The sequence below is a fragment of the Acomys minous genome (assembly GCF_964271855.1).
Source record: "Acomys minous genome assembly, chromosome: 8".
NCBI classification, from domain to species: domain Eukaryota; kingdom Metazoa; phylum Chordata; class Mammalia; order Rodentia; family Muridae; genus Acomys; species Acomys minous.
The window spans coordinates 43,483,864-43,505,122 of NC_140489.1; the positions used below are offsets into that span (position 1 = coordinate 43,483,864).

The window sequence follows — 21,259 nt, forward strand, 5'->3', positions numbered from 1 at the left end:
AGAAGGGAACTGCAGCTAACAAGAGCCACATTTGTACGCATTTCTTCAGTGTAATCATCCAAGCTACAAAGGAAGCCACAGTTAGAGCAGCTTGAGGAATGGAATGGTGAGAATCAGGTGGACCAGAGGACCAGACACCAAGGGAATTGGAGAAAGGACAGGATCACAAAGAGAACTTCAAGTCTGTCAGTCCCTTCAATCCATGAACCTTCCTTAACTGTACTTGCACAAGGAAGACCAAAGATGCCCCGAGCATGTAGGAGCTAAAACATTAAAATCTTAAAATGGTCTCACAATCCTCTGGATTTTCTGTGAATTACTAGATCAGCTGTGCTTGCATAGTGTTGTGCCCTAGGACTGTGGACTTTGTCTTGGACTGAGAAAAGAATGGAACAGTCCCACTCTTTAGAGGTTCCACGGCTCTAAGGTGATCAGCCGGTGACACAACTACTTGCTAGAAAAATACAAGGACCTCAGGAAGACTTGATAGGGTACTCTCAGGAAAAAAAAAAAGATCTAAGAGATAAGTCAGAGCTAGAAAAGGTTTCATTTGATAAAGTCAACCTGAACTACCTACTGCCAAAGACCCCAGTGCCTCTAGGGGTCTTTTTTAAAAAGTAAGAAAACATGATTATGATGGTCCATGCCTGTAACTCCTGCTACTCAGCAGGTGGAGGCAGGAGGATGGCAAGTTCTTCCTCCTTAGAAAGGGTAGGTATGAGACAAGAATGTAGGTCACAGTGGCCTAGGGACACAATGAGGCATTGAAAAGAGCGTAAGCGGATGAAATTGTCTTTATTCATAGACAACATGGTCACTATACAAGCACAGGCAAACACATCTATTAGAAATAGTGAATTTAGTCATTAGGCCACCGTATATAAAGCTAATGTACAAAAACAATTTCTATACACTGATTTTAAAATGAAATTCTCTAAATTCCATTCCAACATCACAAACCTTAAAGTATTTAGCAATAAAAAAATTTCAAGCATGAGCAAGCTCTATATTGAAAATTATATAATACTGATAATCCTAATTATACTGCTGTGCAATAGACAAAGCCATTATGTGGAGAGATGTGCTGTGTTTATTGACTTGAAGCCACTTATTATGAGTAAGCTGCCAATTCTGTTCCAACTGATCTAGAGAGCCAACCCAAATTCACTCCAGAATCCAGAAGGCTCTTGTGTGTAAATGATAACTGATGCTAAAACCAACATCAAAATTCAAAGTACTGAGAATAGCTAACATAAGCTTCGGTGGGAAGCAAGCAAGAGCAAAGTTAGGGCACTCACAGGACTTCCATCTTCCTACAGACTGTGAGCAGAGCAGGGTGGTGTTAGCCAAAGATGAGCAAACATCAAGACAACAGGATAAATAACACAGGGGCAGGCCTGTACTCTATGTAGTCAGTCAGTTTTCAACAAAAGTGCACTAGGAATGGGAAAATTTCAGGACAAATGACCTACAATAACAGAATTGGTGTCTGTGAACATACACTGCACTCCTGTTTTGTGTGTGTATGTGTGTATACAGAGAGAGAGAGAGAGAGAGAGAGAGAGAGAGAGAGAGAGACAGACAGACAGACAGACAGACAGACAGACAGACAGACAGACACTGACTTCAAAGTAAAAGTAAAACTGCCAGTCTCTATTAAACACTTCTGTGACCCCCGTCCCATAATAGACCTCATAAAGAAGACACAAAATGCATAAATTATGAACGATGATGCTGCCATGTTAGGCTTTAGTGTAACTAAAATCTTCTAAATTAAAACAAAGCAAGAAAAACAAAACAAAAACCCCTAAATTGAAAGCTCGACAGGCTGAGGCAGAAAGATAACAACTTTATAGGTTTATCTGAGGGGTAAACATGAGCTGAGGGCAGCCCACCTGCGGAGCACACAGGAGACCCCAGCGTCATCAGTTCCCAGGAGGGACAGAAGGGGGCAGCACAGAGGAGCACAGAGGAGACCTTATATTCAGAAACCTGAAGAAGGCACTTCTCTCTAACTTGGGTTGGGGGTTGCCTCCATGGGGAGTGCTCTGGCTAGCAAGCACCGGGCCCTGGGTTTAATCCTCGGTGTCAAAGAAAACTCATAAATAAGTCACAAATTTTAAGAAATAGGGCAAAAGATTTAAAGGAACACTTCTGTAAAGTGGCTGATTAGCATGTGAGAAAGTTCTCAACACCAGTAAATGTGTATTATAACCACAAAACAGCATTCCCGCCCACTGGAACATTTACTGTTAAAATGAATGATAACATCAAGTGCTGGAAAGAGCTTGGAGTGCCTAGAACACTCATAGATTGTTAGTGGGAGCATGATTGATAAAGTAGGACCACCCCAGACAACCATCTGGAAGGCTCATACAACTGGACACATGACCATCCTGATACCTAGCAAGCCCTCCCCCCAACCTGTGTGTCTAAACGCAATGGAAGTGTGCAGCCACAGAGCTTATGTAGAAGGATGCTTACAGAAGCACTCCTCATAATACAAAACAACAGGGAAACGGCCAATGTCTAAAACAAGCGAGCACTAGACCTAGGAAATGGAATATTATTCACAAGATAATAATATTGATTAATAAGTGGCATGAGTGAACCCGTTAGAAATTATGCTGAGGAAAAGAAAAAGACCCCCCAAAAGAACAAGCTATACAACTGCATTTATGCTAACTTGTAGAGTGGGAAGAGATAGTTCTTGGGAGTGAGAAAGCATCACACGTTTGCTCTGGGCAGCAGAAGTGAGCAGTGGAAAGCACAGGAACCTTCTGAAGGACAGAAAGGTTCTGCATTTGATCTTTTGCTTCACCTTATGGAATTTTTGCCTCGGTTTTTAAAAATGGCTTTTGGTTGTGGGAACAGTTTGATCAGTTCGGTCAACTAAAGCGTGGAATTGCTTTAAGGATAACAATAAAGTGGAGATTCTGGAAAGGCAAACGTGATCCTCAAGTTTCTCTCAGAGGTAAACTAAAAGCCTGGCAGAAAACCAAAACTCTAAAGTAGGATTTAATAGGCATGACTCAAAACAAAACGGCCCAGCAGTTCAGCTACGATGGCGATGAGTAAGAACAAAAACTTGGTGACTGTGATAACAAAACCCAAGATTGACAGATCTGCAGAGGGCATTTAACTTGGCAATCTGAGCCCGTAGAACTGCTGGGCAACAGGGTTCGGCCAGCCCAAGCCACACACGGCTGGTCTTAGAGCATCTTTTGGGAAATGCTCCAGTTACCACCTCCATGGACAGACATCCCTCTTAATTGTGTGCTGAAACTACGCACACACCAGAAACCACTCCAAACCCATTCTTACCTTCAGTGAAACTCCCTGTTAGGGTTATTACCACAAACACTTTCCCCTCGGGCTCCAGATCCACCTAGAAAGAGAACACAAACAGCGTGTTATGTTTTAATATTGAATTACTTTTTGTGGGCCTTAAATAATCCTTTACCGAGAATTATACTCAGTGCGTAAATCACAGCCACAAACTGAATCTGAACTTTCCATTGCACAGCAGAGCGACAGAGAAATAGGTGTGATCTCGGGAAGTAGTGATGCTTGGAGACCATCCACCCAGAGCTTCCCTCCTCTTGACTTGCCTTCTCCCCCTCGCTTGCCTCGCTTGATGCACAAGAGCAGCCACAGCATCTGAGCATCTCTAGTAGGAACCTTGTGCAGTTAGACCACATGGCAAGCAAGTGGGCTGGAGGAACAATGGCAAAAAACACAAAGCCAATGTGGCTCGTCCGACTCCAGTAAACTATATGAAGAGTATCTGTTTCACCTGGTCTTGTCTATGACAAGGATTAGTTACTCTTGACTGCTCAACAGCCCTTGAAACTATCAACCAGCTGAGACATCAAGACATGTACTCTAACGACCCTCACACAGCAGGGTACCCAGCATGGAACCGTGCCTTGCAGAACTGCTGTATCTCCATATACTTCAGCTCCATGTGCCTCTGGCCTCTTCCTACAGGATGCTAAACTCACTGTCCACCCACATTTCAAAATCCTGCGACACAAGATGCTTGTGGATCGAAATGCGGGCATTTATAAATGTCCTCAAATCAATCCTTCAGATTCACAGCTCTACTCTCCACCCCAGCCTTTGACCTTTGACCTTCAACAAGAAAGTTCAGCTAAGTATAGACATGATGACCTCTGGGGGCAGAATAGCACTTTAAATAAGCTGCAAATGATACAACAGAGGCGCCCTGAGCTGGAGGAGCTGTCCGACTCTTTTGCAGGTGGCACTGGAGTGGCTACAGTCCTCTACCACTGGAGCCTCCCTGCTCTCTGAGAGTTTGAGGAACAGCATGAGGCATTTCTGTCCCAGCGTCCCTCACAGAACTTAAGGGCGCTACTCATTGCTTTTATTGTACCTACAAGTAAACAAAAGTGGGCTGGTCTTCCTCTCAGTCACTACCATGTATATTTTATCCTTACATCAGGCTCTAACCGAACACATTTCACAGTACGATGTGACTGCTTTGTACTCTCTGGAGCCTTTACCTCTGTACCACGGCAGCCAGTTCTTAAACTCTGCCTTTCTCTGCCCAGAAGCTGTGCCCACACTGTAAATCACTTCCACGCTCAACTCAACCTGCGTGTATCATGACGAACACTAACTTACAATGTCATGTTAACTACCTTGACACCACTTACGAACCTCTATTGAGTGTTTCTGAATATAGCCGTCTCTGGAGAGGTGACTAAACAGCATGTCAGTGTCTAATTGTCTCCTCTCTCTGCCTTGACTTGTTTCAAGTCAAAAAGATGTTATTTTTAAAAGCCACTCCCTCACCTTCAGCAAAAAAAAGGCCTGACAAAAAAAAAACACATGCGCACACTCAACCTCACTACACAAACTGCTTGCGAGTGCCGCTTCAATCACTAATAGCCTGCAGAGAGAAAGACTGCCAGGCCACCTCTGCCATGCTACACCTATAACCAGCAAGTGAACCTTCGCCAACAGTGCCCAGAGGGCCTGACAAGATGGCCACTTTACTTCAGTGGGCTAGGAGCTCTCTGACAGATGTCAGGCCGCCTACATCAGATGCTCTCTCTCTCTCTCACAGAACAGGCTTGCCTCCTCATGTCTCACCGGCATTATCATCAGCATGAGAGACCAGATTCAAGCCCCATCTTCAAGCTTTGTCCATCTGAACCAGATGTGCTAAGACAGGGGACCCAGGTACAGGGTTTCAAACCGCAGGCCAAGACTTAGAGTGATGGGAAAACAAGTTAGTAGATTGCACACCGCAGGGGTTTTTATGTAGACTCAAACAGGACAGAAAATGTAAACACAAGTGTTAAAGTACTGTTTTGAAAAACTTTATATAAACATGTTCCTCTGAGTATACATATATGTATATGGGAACACATGATACATGTACATATAGAGGTCAGAAGGGGGGGGTCTTCCTGCTCTCTGCCTTATTTTTTGAGACATGGTCTCTTACCAAACATGAAGCTTGTATCTGACCAATGGGCTTTAAGAACCCACCTGTCTGCCCCTATATATGCACAGCAACTTTTATGTGGTGCTGAGAATCCAAACTCAGGTCCTCCTACTTGTGATCCACGTACCTTGCTGGTTGAGCCATCTCCCCAAGCCCCAAGTTCACGAAGTCTTTGTTTGCATTTTGATATGCATCTAAGAATGTACTGCGTTTTCATGTAAAGATGCATTCTTCTCTTAACTAATTAATTCATTAACTTTACATCCCTCCCTCTCCTCCCAGTCTCTCAGTCCTTCCTCCCAAATCCCACACCTCCCCTCGCCCCACCCTCTCCTCCTCCCTGTCTCTTCAGAAAAGGGGGATGCTGCCCATGGATATCAACAGCCTTGGCACATCTAGCTGGAGGAGGTCTAGGCACATCTCCTATTCAGGCTAGACTAGGCAGCCCAATAGAGGGAAAGGGTCCCAGAGGCAGGCAACAGAGTCAGAGATAGCCCCCCTGCTCCTGCTGTTAGGAGCCCCACTTGAAGACCAAGTTGCACAACTGTGACACATGTGCAGAGGCCCTAGGTCAGTTCCATGCATGCTCCCTGGTTGGAGGTTCAGTCTCTGTGGGCCTGTAGTGGATTTGGTGGGTTTTCTTGTGGTATCCTTGACCCCTTTGGCTCCTACAATCCTTCCTTCGCCTCTTCAGTGGGTAAAAAATTCATTCTTTACTGTGTTATACAGAAACTTGAGGTCATATAGCTGGTAAGACAGACTGGCCATTGTCACTTATTCCTGGCCTTTGCTTTGGTGTCCCCATTGATAGCTGACTGCCTATATCAACAACAGGCCTGTTTTATTCCTGTGCTCCACAGGAAGCTCTTTCTCTATGAGCAGAAATCCAATGAGATCAATAATTTCCACTTACTGACTCTAGTTCTGCCTGGCACAGTTTTAGTGGAAAGTGTCTCTCTACATCACGGTACATACAGCATCATCTAAAGCAGCTCTTGATCATTGGTCCACATGGTTCAGCTAGGACGCCACCCAAACTACAGGGTTCACATGTGACCTACGATTAGCTATTCAGAGCACAAGTCCCTACAACCAGAATGACAGACTGTGACATTTAGCAATGTCACCTCGGCAGGGTAGAAAAGCTCTATAGCGAACAGGCCTAGGGGCACATCTGTGAGGAACGCTATTTAGACTAGGTTAACTGAGGTGGGAAAACCCACCATGAATAGGGGCAGTACCATTCACTTGGCTGATGTTCTGGACCAAAGAAAGAGGTGAAAGCAAGCTGAGCACAAGTGTTCATCACTTCTTGCTTCATGACTGAAGATATAATGTGACCTATGGGGAGCTGCCTCAAGTTCCTGCTGCCAAGAATTCCCCACTACGATGCACTGCACCCTCAAACTGTGAGCCAACATAACCCCTTCCCCCTTTAAGTTGCTTCTGTCAAGTGTCATATCACTGCAATACATACCTAACATGCCAGCCTAGAACTGACACTATCTCTGTATCTGGCTATTAGCACAATGTAACTCTCCTCATGGCCGATGCTAGTTTAAGTTTGGGCACAAAATCCCTACTAGGAATTCAAGATCTGCAAGAAAGAGACAAGGTCTCACTTCTGCTTAACTTCATGCTAGAGCACCAACTTTGAAGTGCCTGGTACCCCTGATGGCACACAAAGCTAGAGAGGGAGGCAAAGGGGAGGAGGTTGAGAGATGGAAGGAGATCAAGAGCTTATGGTATCATTTAACCTGTAGCTCCTGTAATGCTCTAGTCTTCTTGTGCTTTCGATTATTCAAGCTCATAAACTTTCATTATTCAGCCTTCGAATAGGATTTGTGATCACTCACACACAATACTCTTCCTCATAAAATAAGAAAAAGTGAGTAAACCAGAACGTTAACTTACACATCCCTTCCACATGCTATCTCCTATAATCTGATGCTCTATTTAAGTGAAGCCTTCCATCACTTAAATAGCTCTTACAGCCTCATCTCCTCCTCCTGTCAAATCCAATGACTGGTCCATCTTTATCATCCAAAGACAAGTGTGCTCATGACAGTTGATTTCTCTCTAGCATTTGAGTTTATTGGCAGTTTCCCTCCAGACTCTCTTGGAGACGCTCTCAGGACCACTGCTGCTGAACATCACTTTCACAGCCCTCCTCATCCTTCGCTAGTATTCTCAAGCTCCTATAATGCACCCACTCATGCTCTCTGCCTCTTTCTCTATCATCTATCTATCTATCTATCTATCTATCTATCTATCTATTCTTCAATCTTCTTTTCATTCCATTGGAAGACTAAGACCCATGGTTTCCTGAGATGTTAAACTCTTGGGATGGAATAAAAAATGAGAACACAATGGCACCTTAGAGAGAAGGTTGGCTGAAGGTGAGAGCGGTGCCAGATTTAATTCCTACATCTCAGCATAGACCTTTCCCCACAAACATATAGATGCCTTTCTCTGAAATCTCCATTTCAGCGTCCACCTTCTTCCATTCTTTACCTTATTATTTATCCAGAAGCCCACACCAAAACCAACACTCCTTACCATGAAGTCTGCTTTCTGAGTATCCCCTGCCAGCACCCCCCTCCCATCTCTCATCTACTGATGAATAACATTTTATGACAAGGCCATCTACTGCGGGAATAAACTCCTCTGCTGAGGATTGACTGGTGCACTGATCTATTGGTATAGCAAAGAGTCATTGGGAGTCATTTTTATTGTTATGTTCATTTAGCAGAGAAACAATGGTGGGTTTTCTCCTAGAGACCATGACCTATCTAGCTATGGATTATTGGCTTCATTGATAATGTCAAATATGGGTTCCATCTATTGGAATCCAATTTTTAAAAATGATTGGTTGCTCCTGTAACATTTGTGCTGTTATTGCATCTATGGTAGTAACTTGTTGAGCAGGTCATTATTGAAATTTGTCTAACAGCTTTATGATTTTAGCTTTTAAATTTAGGTCTTGGTCCATTGTGAATTAGTATTGACAACACATCTTCTGATGAGGGAGTCCAACTTTATTTTACATATTTGGGTGTCCTGGTACTATTTGTCTAAAAGAATGTATAAGAATTTTTAAAGGATGGGTGTGTATTATATGTGATTAGTGTAGTGGGCTGAGAAGGGACATAGTACCCATGGCTATATGCTACACCAAAGAATCTGGACCACTATCAAGGAAGGGGATGTAAACATTAAAGTGTTATAAGTTTAGAAGGCATGTGGTCCTTTTCACTTTTTAAACACATCCGCAGACAACAATAAAGATGGCTAAAGGTCCATTGATAGAGGCTACACATGGGCTGCCAGTGGGAGAGGAGATCTTGAAAACATTATGTTAAGTAAAAGAAATTAACAATAAAGACTACCCACCCACCATGACTCCACACAGAACATTCAGGTTAGGCAGATCTGTAATGACAGGATGCTCCATTGGCTCCACAATCTCACTAGAATTTTTTTTATAGTAACCATCTTGACTGTAGACGGATGATCTGTCGCTGTGACTTTGATTTGCACATCCTCAGTAGTGGCACTTTGCAATTTAGCTCTTCATACAGCCTCTTTAGAAAAGACACGTATGTCACGTGCCCATTTTAAAATCAGATCGTTTAGACTTTTGATGAACAACTCTTTGGGTTTCTTATAAAGTCTAGAAGCAAATCCCTTGTTGAACGAACAGTTTATAAATCTCATCTCCTATTCTGCATACCCTCTTCTTTCTATTGTTTCCTTTGAAATTAGGTGGCTTTTCAGTTTGATGAACCCATTTGTCAATTCCCACCTTGGTTGGCTGTGATTTTGAGTCATCTCCCCACAAAGCCTTTGCCAAAACAAACATCCTAAAGCATCTCCTCTTACATATTCCTCTAGTCGTCTTGAGATTTAAATCCTTGACCCATTTTGAGTCTTCACTTTTAAATGAACTAGTAGCATCAGTATACTTCAGTTGAGAAAGTCACTTACTGGAGAGAGGTGACACGTCCTCATCCTTCCCCAAACCAAAATGTCCCTCAGAGTCTTTGCTGTGCTTTCTTTTACCTATCTATCACAAAGTGTCCGTCTGTGTGGCTTCTGCTCTCTGCTCTCTGAGTTTTTTATATTCTTTCTGTACCTCGTATATTAGCACTTTTAATCACTGACAGTCAACCCAGTACCTAGTGTGTAACAGCTCGTGAGTCGAATGCCATGTAGCTGACCAAGCCCCACTATGCATCTTCATAGTAATCTGAAGAATCACAATGAAATGTTCACGAGATTGTAGCCTTGGGAATGCATGCTGCTCAAATGTCTCACCTCCCTGTCCAAATGTATCCTCTGCATCTGTCTTGCAGCGATGCCAGAAGATTCTTAGGCTCTAAAGCTAGATACATCTTCTCACGTCTGTGACTCCAGGCAAATCATTCAACATATCTGTACCAGAGATACAGACATGAAGACCCTGCCAACAATCCACAGACTGAACTATCTAGGAAAAATGGGGGGCAAGATGGAGAGGGATCTGTTGCTTTTTAAAGCTTGAACCATAAATATGAGTTAGGTGATCTCTGAGACTTTTTTTTTTTCTTTCTGGTTTTTCAAGACAGTGTTTTTTTGTGTAGCCCTCCCTGGCTGTCCTGGGATTCACTTTCTAAACCAGGCTGGCCTTGAACTCAGAGATCCTCCTGCCTCTGCCTCTGCCTCTCCAGTGCTGGGATTAAAGGTGTGCATCACCACACCCAGACCACTGAGAGATCTGTTTCCATGCTCTCCTAGGTTTCCAGTTACCATAGAATCATTGACTCTGCCATTCAGGTGACTCCCCAGACTAAACATCTATATAGCTCAGCACATACTGACAACCTGTCTTTTAAGCCTCGGCAGCACTAGAACATCCCATTCCCATGGGATATTTCCAGATGTGTCTTCCAGATGTGAGCACCCTCTCCAAAACACACACAAAGCAAACAAAGGATGTGGCTATCCAAGGCCACTTTCCGAGGTGCACTCTCATCATCCCCCACCTCCCTGGGGCCTTCAGAATAAACCAATCTCCTCTATGGGCTTTGGAGGCTCTCCTTGGGCTGCCTCTCACTAACCTTCCCAAACCTTTGCAAATTCCATCCTATGAACTCCCCTCCATCCACTACACAGCCACACCTTTGCCCCTGCTGTGTGAGACTTGGGAAACCTGTTTCTCCATATCACCTAATCATCCATCCATTCACACCTTTGCAGGATGCCTCCCAGCACAGGTCCATTTCCAGATGCTCAAGATTTCCCAGACTAAGGTTGTAAGTGGTATTGCACCCCGCCCCCCTTCCCCAGGCACATCTGCGGAGGAGGAGGAGGAAACAGTCCAGGGGCACTGAGAAGGAATAGCTGTCAAGTTCCCAGAGAGACCCTGACATCCACACTAATCCCACTAATCTTAGACTCCAACCTCAACTGCTATCCCAACACCCATCCGTATTCTTGAATAAACTTTACTAAACTTTAATAATCTGTGTCTCAGCACGTGCAGCAAGTGGACAAGTTCCATTCAGGGAGCACCTGACACTCTGCTCTTCCAGAAGCTCAGCAAAATGTCTTGAACCAAGTACCTACTCAACAAATGTTGACTGATTTGGTGTAGTGAGCTCAAAAGGAAGGCCTTGACATCACCTATAGTAGGGAGGATATTCTTTATTGCAAGATAAAACACAGAGCTTTGTTTAGGCAGGCAGGCAAGAAGGAAGGAAGGAAAGAAGGAAGGAAGGAAGGGAGGAAGGGAGGAAGGAAGCTAGAGGGCCAGCCAGATGGCTCAGAGGGTAAAGGCCATTGACCAAGCCTAACAATATGAATTTGATGCCTAGAATGCACATGGTGAAAGGAGAGCACCAACTCCTCCATGGTCTCTTCTTACCTCTCTACATGTGCACTACCACACACACACACACACACACACACACACACACGTAAAGAATAATAACAACAACAGCCCTTGAGACATATTGGGGTATATGGTCCACTCCAGCCCATGCTCTTTGGCCAGTGTCTGTGTCACAGTGACATCACTTTGCAGAAGCTGTCCGAGTCACTTTCACCCCTGGTTCAACCTCCATGAGGTGTATTCTCAGAACCTGTCCAACATTAATGTTCCATGATTCTAAACAGGCATGAATAAAAGCTCGCGCACACGACTCAAGGGAAATACTCATTTAATTAACTGATAATAACCTGTAATCATTTCCTTTCCCAAAAGGCATTAGAATTGATCACGGGCAGGAAACCTTCATCTCCACAACATTCATCTCAGCCTGGAGTAAGAAGAGGAATGTGACACATTAAGGGAGCGGGGAGGAAGGTGTAGGGTGCCTGTAGGCTGTATGGGAGATATCTGGGAGGGAAAAGGTCCATACTACCTTAAACTACAGGCTAAGTGGCCCTTTTCTATTGCTTTTCTGATGACAAAGAAATCTGAGAATGTGATGAAGTATCTCATCATTCTCCTAAAGGCAAACTCTCAAGCCCATGATGAGTACAGATTCTTATAGGACTTATCAGTGACACAGAAGGAGATGAGCAAATGCATTCCTAATAAGAGACAGCTTCCTCTTGAACTCCATCAATGTGCTAAGTCTGTACTAATCCCTGACCATCATTATCTCCCACCTTTACCATCTGCAGGCTAAGCACCACCATGCCTGTTAAATGGATGAAAAGACGGAGTCACGATGGTGTCTCAGACCGAGCCAAGGTCACACAAGTATGGAAGGCCAAATCAAGATTTAAGTTCTGAAAGGAGGCCCCGTTTTTGCCTTACCAGCTTCCTTCCATGCTACTATAGCACAGTGCCCATAGGTCAGTGTGTTTGCCTGCTGCTCAACCCAAGGCCAGCCTGCATATGAGGTCACTACATCACTGGATCCATGCTGGGACCCCAGAGATGTGATGGGTAGTTCAAGTCCATTATTTAGTGGCTGGGGAGCAGGTACTAGATGCATCCCTCTGGCAGTTTCAGAGGGGAACGGAGGCGAATCCGGAGCCTGTTCCTTTTCTGTTGTTTTTGTAGGACTCAGATTCAGGTCTGTGTGCTGACACCACACTAAGAAGGATCACTGCTGGGAAACTACTAGAAAAAAAAATGTAAGAAGCCTGACTGGTCTAAATTAAAGCAAATACTCTGATTATTTTAGTGATGAAAGCTTTGGGCATTCCTTGTCCTGCTAAAACTAGACCCTGTTGTGTCTAAGACTTGTAAAGACATTTGAAGACTATTAACATTTCTGCTTCTAAAACACAAATGTTTTGAAGGAAACAAAACAAGCCAACAAGATACAAAAAACATGCATCCACTCCTGGCAGCTAAACACATAAAGTCAATAGAATTTTAAATTTGGAGTAACTCATAGGTCAGGCACATTTTCCCCAACCTCTCACATGAAAAATGTATCTTCTGGAACAAAACACAAAACACACACACACACACACACAAAAAAAAGCCTTTTACACACACACACACACACACACACTCAGTTTTTCAAAGTTACTTTCACACAATAGAAAAATCAGCAATCAGTATGCAATACTGGATATCTTTGAAGGCTAAAAGAATTTTTTTTTCTTCCAAACAGAGGACTAAAGGCACAAATGGCCCACAGGGTGTCATGGTGCTATGTCTGCGTGCACCTGTGTGCACACATTTCAACTCCAGCTCTACCCATTGGAGGGATTGAAATTTTAAATTAAACAGACACATTGCAGTTTTTAAAACCCTTCTACAATTCTTCCCCCTAAATCCACGGGTATTTACTTCTACACTCCTTTGCAAATGAGGAGGGAGGCTCTGAGAGGAAGTGCTTGCTTCACTCGGAGAAGTCATTGCTTATGTACCCCTGAAGGACCAAAAAAAAAGGGTGGGGGGCAAGTTCTAAAAGAGTCAAACGCCCTTTCTACTCTTGAAACCAGAAGCAGTGTCAGGCTGCTATTCAGCTCCAGTTAGCCACCCCAAGAACTCAGGCTAGAGCAGGTGCTAAAGTGGGAGAGGGGAACCCCACTAGCTTTATGCACTCTCTATACTGCAGATCTCCTGCCCATGCTGAGTAGGGCCTTCCCAAATGGGATGCAAGGGGGGAGGGGGAGGGTGTCTCTGGGACCTTGATGGAAGGAGGAATGCAGCCTTGCCTGCTTTTCCAACTCCATGGCCTCATAGTCTGGCCTTCTTTACTAACCACCTTTATGGGTTCGGGACTGGGCCTCTTTATTTTGTTTTTGACTTGTCACATGAAAGACGGACTATTAGGCTAGGAAAACTCCAGTTAGGATGGATCTGTAGAACAGGTATCTTAGTCACAGAAATAATTATTCCTTTGTACCCTGCCCTCACCCAAACAGTTTAATCTGAAGATATTGGGCAGTTTTAAATGCTATAAACAATACCAGAATTCTTCACTGTTGATTCTTGTTACCCATTTGTGATGGAGGAAGAAGGTGGAGGCTCTGGCAAAACCAAGCAAGTCCTAAGTACAAAGCAAATAGAGAGAGTTCTAAGCGTATCAAGGTGGTTTATTCACCTGCCCAGACCCACTCACTGGGTCTCTTTGGAAGACTTGATCTAAGGGCACATTAGAAAGTACATCACATCCAAGTATCTACCTCAATAGCTATTTTATGACATCTTTAGTCCCTCTGATCTTCTAGGGGGAAAGAGAGGAAAACTCCACAAGAAATAGGACCACGCCTAGAAATTCTGCAAGCTGTTTACAAGGTGGCAGAGGAGGGCAGGCAGGTACAGGTGCAGAGGACTGGTCAGGGGTTACTCACGGCTAGCCGCAGGCTGTTCAAGTGAGGTCAGAAACAGGGCTGAGGACCATTATGGCCTGGTGACATGCTAGAAGGCTGGCCCGGGGCCTGGGGCAACAGGGAGTTACTGGAAGGCTTCAATCAATAAAGTTGCAATTACTTCCTTAGGTGTCAAACCCTTACACACAGAAATAGGTGTTGAAAGCAAAGAGAAAATGGTAGTGCTGAATATATATTTTAAAAACTTTTCTAGAGTGCTGATCTGAGCTAAGTCTGCATCAGAATGAGAGCTGGGGAAGAAAGGAGACCCAGAAGGCAGAAGCAGTCAGATGTGCCAGGTAAAGGTGATGGTACGCCCAGGATCAAGGACCAATTCTTAGTACCACTGACTGAGCCAGGGGCTCTGTAAGAATGAACAGAGCTAGAAGGTTTTCTTCTGTTTGATTTTTTTTTTTGGTTTTGTGAGATAGGGTTTCTCTGTGTAGCCTTGGCTGTCCTAGACTCCCTTTGTAAACCAAGCTGGCCTTGAACTCACAGAGATCCACCTGCCTCTGCCTCCCTTAGTGCTGTGACTATAGGCATGCACCACTGCCTCTGGATGAGCCAGAAGAATTTAATTGCATCTGTTGACTAAATATTCACCGGGCTGTCCTTAACCACTTTGCAAGCTCAGGTGAGGTGGGGGTGGGATGACATGAGACAAATCGCATCCTGGCCCAGTCCCAACTGAACAGGTGGCATTTACATGACAAGTGCTTCTCAGACCAAGAGAGAGAGAGAGAGAGAGAGAGAGAGAGAGAGAGAGAGAGAGAGAGAGAGAGAGAACGCTGGGCCACCAGAATGTTCTTCCTGAGAAGTGGCGCCTACGCTGAGACCTGAAGGCAAGTTATGAGTGGAAGGTGAAAGCATTCTGAGTCAGGGGCCTGTGATGAAAAGACAGAGCCAACACGAGAGCAGCACTAGTGCAGAGGCCTGGAGGAGTGTTCACAGAGAAGGAAAGGAAAATGTACCAATAGCTGCGCCCAGGAGACTTTGATCCCATGATGAAGGCCAAGGGGAAACCAAGTGTTTAGCATCAGGTAAAATGATAAAGATGGATGGGCAGAGGGGCAGGATTATCTACTAAACTAATGACTAACAAGTTGTTATAGTCTGGAAATATGGGTGATTTTGGAATAAAGCAATTAATAAAAACTATCTGAAGAGAACAAACAAAGAAAAAGGCCAAAGGGGTGTCATGGTAACTTGAGTGACCCAGGAGAAAAATCAGTAAATGGTGTCCTAGGGCTAAGTTCAACACGCTGCCAATTTTTGTAAGTTAAGTTTTATTGAAATACAGTCATGCCTTTCTTAGTCTCAGCTCAGCTACGAGTGGCTTCGCTCTAACGGCAGCCATCGTTATAGTTACATACCATATGACAGCAGTTCTCCAAGATCTGACAGTGGTCCTGTCAGACAACAATGAGGCTGAAGAGCTCCTATCACTCAGTGATGTCTTAGGGATGGTAACGTCTTGGCACATGGCATTATGGGCCTGTGGTGATGCTGGGATAAACAACCCCACTGTGCTGTCAGTGATGTAAGAGTACAGCCTGTGCAATTATGTCCTACATGGAACACTTGATAACAGACAACGAGGTTATTGGATCGTGCATTTCCATGGTATGCTTGTCAGTATTTCAAAGTATAGTCCTACTTAGGGAAAACACACTCACTGGAAAACAGCGTGCTGCGTCGCAGCTGCTTGCACAGCTCGTCTGTTTCTCAGGTCTCCTGATAGCACCCGGAGGGCAGGCTCAGGGCTAAACCTCACTACCTAGGTTTGTGTAACTGCCTTTTTATGACGTTCTGTGACAAAAAAATGCATAACATCCTGTATTTCTCAGGACGTATACCATCATTAGGTGACACATGACTACAGTTATGACAAATGTTGTATGGCCCACAAAGCCAAAAATATTTATGCTCTGCCTTTTACAGGGAAAAACGAAACAAACAAAAAAAAAAAACACCTTGCCGAACTCTGTTTCTATTAATCACCCAGGGAACTCTGGGGGAAAGGGCATGCTTCAGAGGGAAGGAAATGACTCTAAGTTTGGACACCAAAGTCCTGAATTAGAAACAACTGGTAAGAAGTTAGAAATAAAGGCAAAAAAAAAAAAAAAATGTGGCGTGAAGACAAGGCTGGGTGGTTCCTTGGGGATCTTTCTCAAAAGGTGATCCCTAACATGCCAAAGGTGATCCCTACCATGCCAAAGGTGATCCCTAACATGCCAAAGGTGATCCCTAACATGCCAAAGGTGATCCCTAACATGCCAAAGGTGATCCCTACCATGCCAAAGTTCTGCAGAGGGGATGATGGGAAAGGAAGGGAAAACAGACCCACAAAAGAAGAAGCAAGAAACAGAGACGACACCACTCCAGAGGTGGGAAGTCTAGTGCTGGGCAACCTTGGAGAAAGTTCAGTTAGAGAAAGAGAGCCACCGAATGCTGCAGAAAAGATGAAGACGACGTGAAAGGACTATTAGACACGGGAAACGGAGGCAAAAAGCAGACTTCCTTCATAATCCCTACTTCATCTCCAGCAGGCCAGGGGAAGAGGTGTCTTCTTCATGCAGCGAGGAATATAAACTCTGTGCAATTTACTGACATCAGAAGACAAATTTAGAAGTGCTGGGCTAAAGGTGTATGACATCAGGTTAAGAGTTGAAAAGTCAATTTCGAAAAAAAATTAGTCTAGCAAGAATCCTTAAGCAACAGTCCAGAGGATGAGCTGAGGGCGGGACAGACTGCTCTGTAGGAGAGACCGGAGGGAGTGCTAAAGAGGAACCCGAGAGAACTCAATGGTAAAGGTTCGAAGACGGCAGGAGCCTTAAAAGGGCCCCAGTATCTGAAAGGTCATAAGGTTTATCCTGGAAGATTCTAGAAGGGCAGCTCATTTGGGGGCGACTCTGGTTTTCAAATTACTGGCTGTATAAGGAGGCCATTGCCACAGAAACACTTCACAGAGAGAAACAAGGCTTGAATCTTAGAACTAAGCCGTAAGGGACAGAATTGTCACGCCATCCATAAGACAGCCAAACTGCAAAACAGCTGACCCCAAGGACCAGTTACACAGTTAAAGAACAATGGCTCAGGAACCGTGAGAAAATGGGAAAGAGCAGGGCCTACAAATGAGAAAAATGGTGTCCGAAGAGCTCCGTGTCTCCCGTGGGTCCCTAAGAGGCCTTGCACACATCCTGCCACCTGTCTTCACAGCCGCCCTCAGAATGACACAGACAGCCATCCCCTGACACGGCCCAGCCATGCACAGGTGAGTGACTTCTAGGTTGGTGGCAGGTTGAACTACTGTCCCTCCCACCCTGTGACTGGAATCCAAAGGCACTTATGGCTTTTTAATAAATCTCGCCCTTAAAGCTTGTCACACAGAAAGTTTCACCAAGTCCACCTGTCTCATTTACTTACTTCTTACTATATCAACTGCCACCTGTTTGGGGGAAACTATTTTCAAAAGCACAGATTCAACCCAAGTAGTTTTTTTCAGCGAGCTGACTGACATCAGGAAAGTTCTGAAAACTGGTTGGGAATTGTATCTAGAATTGCTTCCATATGCGTTGTCTGGCAAGACCCAACGGACAGCGGTTAAATCAAATGATGTGCTGAGACCATCTGTGCAGAGGTTGTGTGTTGTTTTATTTTGTTTCTTTAGGGAAGGGAAGCTATGCTGAATGAACTGTAAGTGTTGATATAGATAACTCAAACATTTGTCAAAATCTGTACCACTTCACAGCACCTGAAATAGGGTGCAGACTCTCTCTCTCTCTCTCTCTCTCTCTCTCTCTCTCTCTCTCTCTCTCTCTCTCTGTGTGTGTGTGTGTGTGTGTGTGTGTGTGTGTGTGTGTGTGTGCGAGCGCGCGCATGCATGGAAGACACTCACCTCTTATACACACACACACACAGCACACACACACACACATACCCCACAAACACGCATACACACTCACTACACAAACACACACACACACACTCACCACACAAATCACACAAACGTAAATATATGCACACACCACACAAACACACACACATACACACACATACCCCACAAACATGCATACACACTCACTACACAAACACACCCATCACACAAACACACATACCCCATAAACACACATACATACTCACCACACAAATACACACATCACACACACACACACATACTTTTTTTAAAAACTAAATTCATGGCATCAAGAGGCCCTGGAGTGGAATACAGAAAGTAGATTCCAAATGAAAAATTACTAAAATGTATGAAATGGTGTCACTGAAGCAAGTGAAGGAGGCAGGTTGGCCTATGTAACTTTAGGACAATGTGGAGACTCGGAGTAAAAGCAAGAGGAACTTCACACAAGTGCTGAACAATAGTGGGTAAGTTGTTTCCTGGGAAATGCTGCCTAGCAAGTCCAGAAGTGAGCAGATGAGCTTCCTGGTAGCTCTCAGTAGCCATGAAGAAGCACCTTCAGCCAGGCAAAGGGCAAAGGCTAGAATCAGCCACGTAGCACCATACTGGAGTTAGAGGCATTGGTATGCACTCACATTGAACACAGATCCATGCGGATGGACACACACAAAAATTCTTAACAGATGAGCAAGATGCAAGGGTTAGGAGACATCAATTTCTTAGTCCGTTAGCTGGGAATGATCTCCAGTGACACTGGGTCACTCAGTAACCTGAAATGTTTTTGTTTTTGTCTTTGTTTTGAGACAGAGTTTCTCTTTGTATACCCCTGGCTATCCTGGAACTCACTCTGTACTGTAGGCCAGACTGGCCTCGAACTCACATAGATCCGCCTGCCCCTACCTCCTGAGTGCTGGGATTAAAGGTGTGTACCACCACCTCCCAGCCTGAACTTGGTTTCTAATACCACTCTCCAATAAAAGAAGCCAAGGTTCCTTGAAGAAATGGATGTTTCTAAGACGGAGCAAAAAAATAAGTCAACTGGAAGCATTTGATGGCCTGCTTTGATCACCAGCACCTACATAAAAATGGAACCAGAGAAAATAAACAAGTGCTTAAAAAAACAAACTATAACAACACTCCCACAGTGATGAAAGGGTAGGTCACTAAGAACCTAGGAAGCCAGCTGGGAAAGCTCCCCAGGCCAACACTGCACAAGTGTCAAGCTGAAAGTCTACACATATACAAATAACTAAATAAGGGCTTGTGGGATGGCTCGCTGCGTGAAACACTTGTCTTACAAGCATGAGGACTGGAGTTCAAACCCCTAGCACCCACTAAAATGCCAGGTGGGCATGGAGCCCACCTGCAATGCCAGAATTCCCTGGGAAAAGCTGCCCAGGTAGACTAGATGAATTGGTGAGCTCTGCATTTAACTGAGAGACCTGCCTCAGTATACAAGGTGAAGAGTGTATGGAGTATATGCAATCACACATGGCAGCATGTATAAATACACATATATGTATGTATATATATACATACATACATACACACACACAAGTGCTGAATGAATAAATAAATAAGGAAAAAATATTAGACTACTAAATAACTTATTCATAAACATATTATCCTTTCAAGGAAGTGAAGCATAATTTCCACAGCCTAAGTGTGGGCTGAGCATAGTGACTTCCTTTCAAAGGCTACAATACAGATGGGGGAAATAACTGTAGGAAACGCCCAAAAAGCATCATCTCAGCCAGGGGAGGAAGGTTCACATCAGTGGTGACAGGCAGAGCCAATGTATGTATTTATGTTCACAGTGTGTGTGTGTGTGTGTGTGTGTGTACAGTCTACTGTGATGTCACCAGATCTGTCTCTGAGCCCTGTAGTCTTTCTCCCCATAGGTCAAAAAGAAACAGCAGATATACCGAATAAAGACATCATACAAAATGTCTGGCTAGTGTTACCTAAGCAGGGAAGCATACTCATGCCAAGGAAAGTGGGAAACTGCTATCCTCGGGGGATTCTGACACACAAAGAGGACATTAGAGTACAAACTAAGGAAAAACCGAGAAATTATAGAATTTAATTAGCGCAAATGACATTGGTTCATAAACTGTGAGGCATACCACAAGAAGCCACTAGTCATGGAGGAAACGGCGTGAGGATATGAAATTCTGCCATCTTCCCAACTGTTCTGTAATTCTAAATCTATTCTAAAATGTGCTTTTATTTAAGAAGTATGACTTTTAAATAAAAACGAGCCCCCCCCCAGAAGTTCTACACCCAAATGAATCTCAAAGGAACTTAACTCTCGATTAGTTATCAGTTACTACAGATGTGCAATCTACTTTCCGTCACCGAATGGGTGGAAAGAAAGCCAGAGGCGGTGATGCAAAAGAGAACCGGACCTTCCCAGCTTGTGCATATCACAGCCGCATGTCAGTGCTTCCCACAGCTGGCCAGGGGTCGGCATCCTAGGCTGAGCAAAGTTCATGGGACCTGCTAGCTACTTCACACCCATGAGGAGAGACGGCCTTGGGGAGAGCTCAACACATTCTTCAAAGCAGCTTCTTAGACAAGACTGGTGAAGTGCACTGCCTAAGCTGAAAGCAGGGGAAAGGGTAAGACACCCAGAGGAGGGAGGGAAGAAGGGAAGGGGGTCAGGTGGGGCTGAGGGACACAAAGAGTCAGAAGCACAGCTTTCAAGCTGCCAACTAGCATCGTGAGTAAGCTTTAGCAGCTAAGGCTGAGTGATGCGGATGACACCATGCGCATTACACTATTTGATTTCTGCAGAAGCAGTGGAAAAATCTGAACAAGAGTGACAAGCCCAAAAGTGGATACAGGCGGGAGGTTTCCAACACAGCGCCAGCCTTTTACTCTTTTTCCCAACAGTTAGGGAGTTAGGGCTGCCAAAACTGCCCACCCAGCTCCCCTGGGCCAGAATCTGGCAGTGGAGAGATTAAGGAGATTAAGAACGAGGGCCCTTATACCAGGCCCCAGAAACCAGCACCCCAGTTAACAAACCCCTCCGGTGATGGCTG

At 44.5% G+C, this 21,259-nt stretch overlaps 1 protein-coding gene across 1 annotated transcript in view; it reads right to left on the bottom strand.

Moving 5' to 3' along the window:
* Window positions 1-21,259, bottom strand: part of PRKCH (protein kinase C eta) — a 212,722-nt gene that overhangs the window by 141,583 nt on the left and 49,880 nt on the right. The window contains exon 2 of the mRNA XM_084793213.1: window positions 3,325-3,388. Within this exon, the coding sequence (XP_084649339.1) occupies window positions 3,325-3,388 (64 nt within the window). The remainder of the gene's footprint in view (window positions 1-3,324; window positions 3,389-21,259) is intronic.